This window comes from Durio zibethinus, chromosome 28, assembly GCF_047325235.1.
Source record: "Durio zibethinus cultivar Kanyao isolate XHJ-2024 chromosome 28, ASM4732523v1, whole genome shotgun sequence".
NCBI classification, from domain to species: Eukaryota; Viridiplantae; Streptophyta; class Magnoliopsida; order Malvales; family Malvaceae; genus Durio; species Durio zibethinus.
In genome coordinates this window covers 14,404,523-14,413,339 of record NC_143189.1, presented here as the reverse complement: position 1 = coordinate 14,413,339, position 8,817 = coordinate 14,404,523, and the positions used below count along the sequence as shown (strand labels likewise).

Below are 8,817 nucleotides of genomic sequence, written 5' to 3'. Positions count from 1 at the left end.
ATTAATCAATTATAATATTAATAATTTAAATTAATATATCAAAGTTAATATTATTTTAATTAGTATAAATAAATTATAATGAGAACTTTAAAATTTTTTGATCTTCACAAAAAAAAAAACTTATTTAAATAATTAAGTTTGAATCTAACTTAATAATTTTTTAATAAGACTAATAACATAAAATTAATATAGTAAAAATATATTAAAATAAGTTAAAATTTATTAAAAATAATATAATTAAAATTTATGTAATTTAAAACTAAATACAATAAATATTTGCTAAAAAAACTTTTTTAATCCTAAAATTTTCATATTTGATGAGTATTTAACTTATTTTGAGTTACAAAATTTTTAATATTTCACAATTTTTTATAACAAAGAAAAACGCGAATTGAAAACTACAACTTAAAATTTTATTTCAATAGAAATAAATTTTAAAAATTTAAATTTTAAAGTTCAAAACTTTATAAATTATTACAAACAAAGTTCCCATATGAACTGCATATAAGATTTCTCCAAAAGAAAATAGAAAAGTAACAAAGGCTAAACGGGACAAAAAAATGTTGAAAGTAAACAGGCAGCACATCATTTTCATGGCAAACTGTCGGTGCTGTATGAGATCCAAAAATAATACTAAGGCTGCTGCACTAACATAGCTTCTTGTTAAACCAACCTCTTCAGGTCTAAAATTTTTGTGTTTGCTTCCCACAGAATTTTGAGAGAGAAAAATGGGAGTTGATTTGAGGCAGGTTGTGGCTGGTATACTCACTCTCACCATGTTTGTGATGCTTGGTCAAATGATCAAAAGAGACCATTTTGATTCTCTTCAAGTAATGCCTCTTCCTTTACATTACTCTGTGGTCTCAAGTTTATAAATTCTTTTCATCTATGTTTTGAAAAAATTGAATTTTTATAGTAAACCCACTTCCCAATTTCTCTACTTTTTATAACATTTTTTTTTTAGTTGTTTTTTGGTTTTGTGAATCTCTGATTCTATGGAAGTAAGTCTCATTGACATCAAATCTGCAACTTTAAAAGAAGAATATTATTCTGACCATGATCTTTAAAAGTGTTGTCTTTTATAGATGTTTGGTTATTTGCGTCTAATTTTAGTTAGTATTTTTTCACAAGTAAATGTTAATTGATCAAGAAGAAACCATGGTTGAACTTGAAATTTCTTCTTAATTTGAAAACATTAAAGTTGTGGTGAAGTATCTTGGAAACTAGATTGAATCAGGAAGGAAAAACGACCCATTTCAAGTTAACTTTAGTCTGGGAAGTCTAATAGTTATTTCAGGATCCCGAGTTTAGATGAGTGAAGGTTTTTGCGTCTGTCAGATTTATAATTTCCATCCTCAAGCTCTGTAGCCAACTAGAGGAAATTGTAGATGTTTTATTATTATTATTATTATTATTATTTTAAGTTCTACTTGTGCCTATCTTTTATTTATGGTGATTAAAGCGCTGCAACGTTTGTTTGATTTCATTTCAATTCCTTATACAGCTTTGGTTTATTTACTCTGAATTTACATGGTTTTTTTTCCTGCTCTTATTGTGTAGGAAAAACTTCCTGGGGAGGCTCAGGATGCTCAATTTGACAGTGCCAATGTTTTTGAAAAGGATGGCCTTGTGCGGCTTTCTAAGAGGAGCAAAGGGCCTTGGATGGAGGATAGTCAAGAGCTAAAACCATGCTGGAGCAGGACGGCTTTTGGTTTGATAGCTTCACCCAACTTCCAAAAAATGACCAAGTGTTCAATAAATTTGTCTATATGCATATATCTTTGTCCAGAAATCAGTATTCAATATTATTGTGCACTCACAGACAGACATTTCTGTTAATGCTTCTGTTTAATTGATTAAGTTCTTACTTGGCTGACAGATGAGATAGAGCAGTCCGGAGGGTATGTTACTTTCTCATTGACTAATGGTCCAGAGTACCATGTCTCTCAGGTATATTTAGTATCTATTTTATTTATAAAGGTATCTAATTAAGATGCATTGTTGTTGCCTTTTTGTCTCTGTTCTCTCACAACAAAACCGTGTTTAATGTGTATAAAAGATCCCTTTCCATTGCATCCTTTGAATTTGAGCTTTATAAATAAATTGATAGATCAAACTGTCGGTCATTGTGAACTTGTTACATTAAAAATGAGTAAATGAACGTTATTATTGGTACTATTTGCAATTAGCCATCACCTCATGAGGTGTTCTTAATACTGAAGTAACATGTTATCTGCTGATTGTAAGAAAGGGGGAACTTTAGTCTAGTTGTGATGCACGTTGATGTGAAATCAGGAATTTCAGGAAGCTATTTGTCTTAAAAATTCCACAAAGTTTGCTTGTCTTTATTCAATTTTATCTTTTCAGGGTTTCTCTTAAAGTTTGCGCTACTTTTCAACCGGACTAGTTTCTTACAACTTTTGTTTTTATGCAATTATTTAAAAATTAGTTTAACACTTCTACCTCCACTGGGAATCTGATAACTGTAAAACCTTAAATTCCAGTTCTTGAGCTGACTAAATAATTTAAAATCTTTAATATTGATGTTTACTGCTTATTTTGCTGACAACTCTTGTTTTGCCAAGTATCTAGATTTGGAATGGAATCTTGAATTATAAGTTGATTATTTTACACAGAATTTAATGGTACAAAGTGCCGGATATTTATGAATAGTAATCTGTTGAAAGTCATTTGCTTGTTTTCCAGCTAATCTGTTATTTATTCTGTGGTGATTGCCTCTTCAGATAGCTGATGCTGTAGTGGTAGCAAGGTATCTAACCGCAACTCTTGTACTTCCTCACATTAGAGGAAGCAAACCTGATGATGAAAAGTTAGTGCTCTTTTTAATTTTGAAGATCTCCTATTCTCTCATCTCCTTTTCTTTTAACCTTCCCTCATCGTAAATTTTTTATTTTTTGTTATTCAAAGAAGAATATTGACTAGTATAAATTTCAGTTAATCCAAGTGAAAAATCTGAATGTTGATAAGGTAATTGAAAATCTTCAGAAACTTTGAAGATATTTATGACGTTGAGAAGTTAGTGAAAAGCCTGGATTGGGTTGTCAAAATAGCAAAAGAATTACCCAATGAAATATCAATCCGGAAGCTTGCTGCCGTGAAAGTTCCCAATCAGGTCACTGAAGATCACATTGTGGAAAATGTAGAACCAGTATTTAAATCAAAGGGCAACATAAGGCTTGCAACGTACTTCCCTACTGTAAATATGAGAAAAACCGCACAAAAGAGTAGTGTTGATTCAGTTGCATGTTTGGGAATGTTTGGAACTTTAGAGTTGCAACCAGAGATTAATGGAGTTGTTGATTCAATGATTGAACGGCTTAGAACATTGAGTTGCAAATCAGATGGCCGGTTTATAGCAGTCGACTTGAGTATTGAGATACTAGAGAATAAGAATTGTCACGGAAGTGGTTCAACTGGAGCAAAAAGTTGTTATAATGCACAGGAGATTGCTTTAGTTTTGAGGAAAGTTGGTGTCATAACGTCTAGATTCAGAGATCCATCGCTAGACATTAACTTGAAGGAGTCGTTACTAATTTTTTTTATCTAGGTGCGATTGACCACTTAAAGAATCTATCATTTTAGGGAACACCTAAATTTAAGGGTCCCTAAAAAATAGGTTCGGGTCTACTAACTAGAACAGGATTCGAAAGTTCGATTACGTGTGAAGAAGGTTATAGCACCCTTATAACGCCCATCAAAAGATGGTACCAGCTTAATTTTGTGTTATCCAATAAGTCTTAAAAATTTACCAAGTAATTAATTATTGAAAATTATTCTCAATTGACTCTAATACTTTTAGCAAAAAATTGAGAAAATTTTCTCACCTCAAGAGTATATAAGAAAACTACTATCTCACTTGTAGAGGCTCTATCGTCGGATTTTTTAAAGAAAATTCAAGAAAATAAAAAGGAAAAAGAAGAAAAAGAATGATTGCTTTTGTACAGAAAAAATTGATACTTTCAACTTTTTTCTAAAATATTTTTTAGAAACTTTAATTTCGAGGAAAATTGATACTTTCAACTTTTCCTCAAAAATCCATTTTTAAAAACTTATTTTCAAGGAAAATTGATACTTTCAACTTTTCCTCAAAAATATTTTTTAAAAATTTTATTTTCAAGAAAAATTGATACTTTTAACTTTTTTTTAAAAAATATTTTTTTAATTTTTTTATCTTCAAAGGTTATTTAAAAGATGCTCGACAAATCAAAATTTCTTGTGAAATAGTTTAAACTTGGTGTCCAACACGAGAACAAATGAATAGCTTCCTGCATCACATTTGCTTACGAGATGGTGACGGATTTAGGTGCATCAATTCTTGGCCCTTTGCTCCCTTTTGGCTTGTTACATTGCCTGACTGGTTTTCCTTCTTTCACTTTCTAGTTAGCGCTTTGTCCCACAGCTTCTACCAGTGCTTGATAGAGGACTGGTTATGCAAACACCAAGACCGAGGAACATCTAATCGGGAAGTTAAGAAATATCCTCCCTTGTCCGAAGCAAGAAAAAAGGCGACGGTAGTAAACAAAGGCAGGAAAGCTGTCCTAATCAAACTAGCTGGCAACAGGATCGGAATACATATATAATGTTCCAACAGAGTCACCCATCTCCTTTTCAACAACAAACCTAGTCACTTCAACTACTAGGCAAGGCGTAGCATGGGCAATCTCCTGGCAACCTTTCAGTACTGTTATCTTTGAAGCTGTTCTATTTGCAATCAAGTTGCTTGAATACAGTGCCAAAGCATTCAAAGCATCAGCAACTGCCTTTCGCGTCGTGTTGCTGTTTTCTGTTCGTTGGTTTGTATTACTTGACGAAGGAAGTGCCTCATCTTCATTCTTTTCTTTCTGGTGCACGAAGGGAAGGGCTAAACCTTTTTCTTGGTTAAAAGTGATCTATTTCCTTCAGAATTCCTTTAGAGTGGGAGATTTTACCTTTAAAGTTTCGCGTTAAAAGTAGTCATCTTACTCGCCTCCGATGCTCTATAGATTCTTAATACAAATCGAGTCTTTGCTAGATTCAAATGGAACCAGAGTCCATTCAAACTAGATAATCAGCTTCTTCATCTGACTCTTGAAAGTTGGATTCTTTTATCGAATGAGGGAAGATAACAATCACCCAGACTGTACCGCTTCAAACAACATTTCAGCGAGCAAGTTACCGACTTCATAAAGCAGCCCACGCCTTCTCGATACTATTTTAGGCGGTAAAGTTGCTAACAGAAGATTGAACACCTTTTGACACTACTTTTTTCCTCTCTCCTATTCAGATTCTTATTCTATATATTTCTTCCCCATTTTTCTTCTCTCCTCCCTTTGTCTTCTTATTCTAAAACAGCCTCTAAAAATCCTTCTTGAACTGCTGCTCGCTATTGCAACCAGGCCTCTTCCCACCACTATAATTTCAAACTTCCTCTACTGTTACCACTACCCAAAATAGCCTTTTTGACTTTGCTTTTTGTCTTCTTTTTCTAACTAAGCCTTACTAAGTAGATTTAAAGATGGAAGAGCAAGAACCTAAAAAATATTTTTCTAACTGCTTTGTGACCTCTCATTATGTGCAGGGCCCAAGTTTGCTGATTTTGGGAGGTGTCAGTTTCGTGAAGATTTGATGATGGGGGGCAACAAGGCAATTGAAGTGACTTTAGTGCCAGAACAGGTGAATGGCTGAGGTATGGCCTGTCATAAGAAAGATGACCATTGTGGTAGGTACTTCGATCGGGATGATTTGCTATTTTTTCTTGTTAGTCTGGGTTTGATTGTGCTTGCTGTTGATAATTGAGGCTTGTTGAAAGTTGGATTTATGTTTTCTGGAAATTGGTTTGCTGGGATTGGGAACTAGGCTGGTGGGTGGTTTTGGACTGAATAGACCACCATAGTGGTTCAAATGGTAGTAGGATAGGATGACATAGGTGGCCGATTTAGGTAGTGCGTAACAAAGAATGACGACTAAATTAAGGGTGGTGATTGAATCGGCTACTGGATTTCTTGGTTTTGCTCGATTTTTCCTCTGTTTTTTTTTACCTTCTCATTGTTGATATATAAAGCCATAATTGATAGGCGATCCAACCCTGCTGTATATATAACCCATGGTTTCCCACCAAGGGGAAGCCTCGAGGGCTTGGTGGCGATGGGGGCTTCCCCTTTTGTTTGGCTTCTGTTTTCTCCCCCCTCTTCCTCTATTAATATGAATTGTAATGATATATAAAATCAAGTGATTGTGTTTCAGTTCAATTTTGATTATCATCCAAAGCTAAATATTAGCATATCTAATTTTTTTTATAACAATCCTCACCAAGCCTAATCTCATTATTTTAGCTTTTTTTAAAAAAAATTAATCTGATAATGGAGAAAGAAAAAGAAAATAAACAATAGATAGAAAATAAAAATGATAAATATGAAATAAAAAATCTAAAATAAAAAATGAATAAAAATCTCTACAATCGAGCTCTCAATTGACAAAGAATCCTGAACAAAATAGGGTGTCTATAGTTGGATTTGATACAGATACCACCATATACCTGACTCAATCAAGGTGGGATGACAGTCTTAGTGTCCTGAAAGATATCTTCCCTAAAACATACATAAAGGTGAGTAAATTCTTCTTTTATCTGATAACAATTCTACCAATTATATTTTCAATGTGCTTCTTGAACCATTCATTATATGCAATGCTTGATTTTGAAAATCAACTGGCATAAGGTTATTCATGTAATACAGATATGGGTCTTGCTCGTAAGGGATTCCCTGTTATCTAAATTTTGACTCTTCAACTTGAACTTCGAAAGTTTTCTCTAAAATCCTTTGCATGCTGCATTAGTCTGTAATTTTTACACAATTTTTAATGCTTGAAGCTCAGTCTTGAAGTAGAACTTTGCTATTCCTATTATTCAAAACCCTTTTTTTGCTATTTGAACTGTTGTAGGAGAGCATATTGCCAGAGGAGAAAAAGGGGAAGTTCCTTGAATCAAAAGATTCACAATTTGAAAAGGTTATAGAATTCTACATATGTTCTCAGAGCGATGTCTTTGTTCCAGCCATCTCTGGCCTGTTTTATGCCAATGTAGCCGAGAAAAGAATTGCTTCAAGGAAGCCTCAAATACTTGTTCCAGCTGATATACCTGTCACCTCTGCCACCATCACCAACTACCTCTCTCCTTATGTTGCCAAGAAGAACCACTTAGCTTATTCATGCTTTTTCTAACCTTCCCTTTTGAAGAAATTTGGAAAGGGAATTTATACATGCATTTGCGGGTACCCTCATAAAAGGTTCTTGGTCCTTTCCATTTACCTCAGTCTGAGTCTTTTTAGGTAAGTAGATGGACAGTCAACTTCCTTTGGGTGTGAAGTGCCTTAGATAAAAGTTTTGTTGATTTTTTTTTCTTCAATATGTTTTTCAATAGGATAGAAATGTTATAGGCTTTGAGTCAATATGCTGCTTGATGTGATGCAAAACTTCATTTTTATAATTTATTCATTCTTATTATAAGGATGCACATTTATAAATTTTCTGTCTTTAATTGATAAAAGAAAGAAGATTACTTTTGTATGGAGATGATTAATTAGATAAAATACAAGCTATTTTTTGCAGTTATAATGGTGTAAAGAGTTTTTTATATAGAAAGTTGCAATCCAGGAATAGAAAAAGGATTTGTAAGTATTAGAATTTGAATTCCAAACTAATTGAATGCTACCTCAAAAGGGTCATTGAATGAGTCAAAGCTACGGATGTTGTAAGGAGCTTTTTGATCATATGAAATTGTTAAAAGTCGGTGGCAGACGGACACTCGTTGTAGGAATTAGAGTAGATGTTTTCTTTTTTGGTATTTGAAACTGTCTAAATTAAATTCGGATTATTAAAGCCAAGAGTTCATTATTGGTAGATAAAATGAATTTTCCTTTCTATGGTGTGTCATTTATTCCCAACGATTAATACACTTGGTCTAAGAATCTGATGAGCCAAGCATGAGGAGTTATAGCTACTTGTATCATAAATACAGGCATTTTAGTTTGAAGCTGTCAAATTGAGGGTAAAAGTGAAATATGTTTTTGTATATATAGAGTTTTGGTTAGCGATGTCAATGGTAGGGTATGGGTATGGTAGAGTATTTTTCATTCTCGTATTTTTATATTATATCCATCTTCATATCTATATCCAACAGATATTTTAAATTATTTACATCCCTGCAGGTATTTAATGGGTATAGGTAATCTCCATACCCTTAACTTAAAAAAAATAAAAACTAAAATTTATTGTTTTAACTTTTTATTTTTATTTTTATCCTATATATTTAAGTAATTTTTTTATAAATATATATTAATATATATTTTTCAATAAAAATATATTAATTCTAATTAACCTAAAATAATAATTTATATTATGTAATAAAAATTTTATTTACTAAATATAAAAATATATATAAGGTACGGGGCAAGTATTATATTATCCGTCCCCATTCTCGTATCCAATAAAAATTTAAAATCATATTCATTCTCATTCCTATCCCCATCCTCATACTTACAGTATAATATCTATCATCATCTTCATTCGGATAAAAAGTCGAGTTCTTAATTGAGAATGGATAAAATTGACATCCTTAATTTTGGTAAGGATGGTAAGAGTAATGGGAAAACAATCACCATTAGCATGTGTAATGACAAACATAATCAATTAATTATCAATTTTTCTTTTAATTAAATATGATAATTTTAAACATGACATGATAATAAAATATAAAAAAGAACCCCAAAATGTCAAACTCTTGACTGACTCATTTATTATTATTATTATTATTATTATTAT

General features: G+C 32.3%; 1 protein-coding gene across 7 annotated transcripts; it reads left to right on the top strand.

The window, feature by feature from the left end:
• The first annotated feature begins 561 nt into the window (after positions 1-561).
• On the top strand, positions 562-7,520 carry LOC111280655 (protein MANNAN SYNTHESIS-RELATED 2-like). 7 transcript variants are annotated; one of them, XR_016335148.1, is made up of 6 exons: positions 565-830; positions 1,561-1,711; positions 1,880-1,950; positions 2,745-2,770; positions 5,579-5,686; positions 6,940-7,520. XR_016335148.1 is itself a non-coding variant. In XM_089757305.1 (5 exons), the coding sequence occupies exons 1-4, from the start codon at positions 729-731 to the stop codon at positions 2,746-2,748; spliced, it is 366 nt and encodes a 121-aa protein (XP_089613431.1). In that variant the 5' UTR covers positions 562-728; the 3' UTR covers positions 2,749-2,770; positions 5,579-7,520. The 7 variants fall into 7 exon arrangements, 4 of the variants coding, with proteins under 4 accessions (XP_089613431.1, XP_089613430.1, XP_089613428.1 ...); XR_016335147.1 differs by having other exon boundaries at positions 572-830; positions 2,745-2,830; XR_016335146.1 differs by having other exon boundaries at positions 573-830; positions 2,745-2,830; positions 5,579-5,719.
• The last annotated feature ends 1,297 nt before the right edge of the window (positions 7,521-8,817 follow it).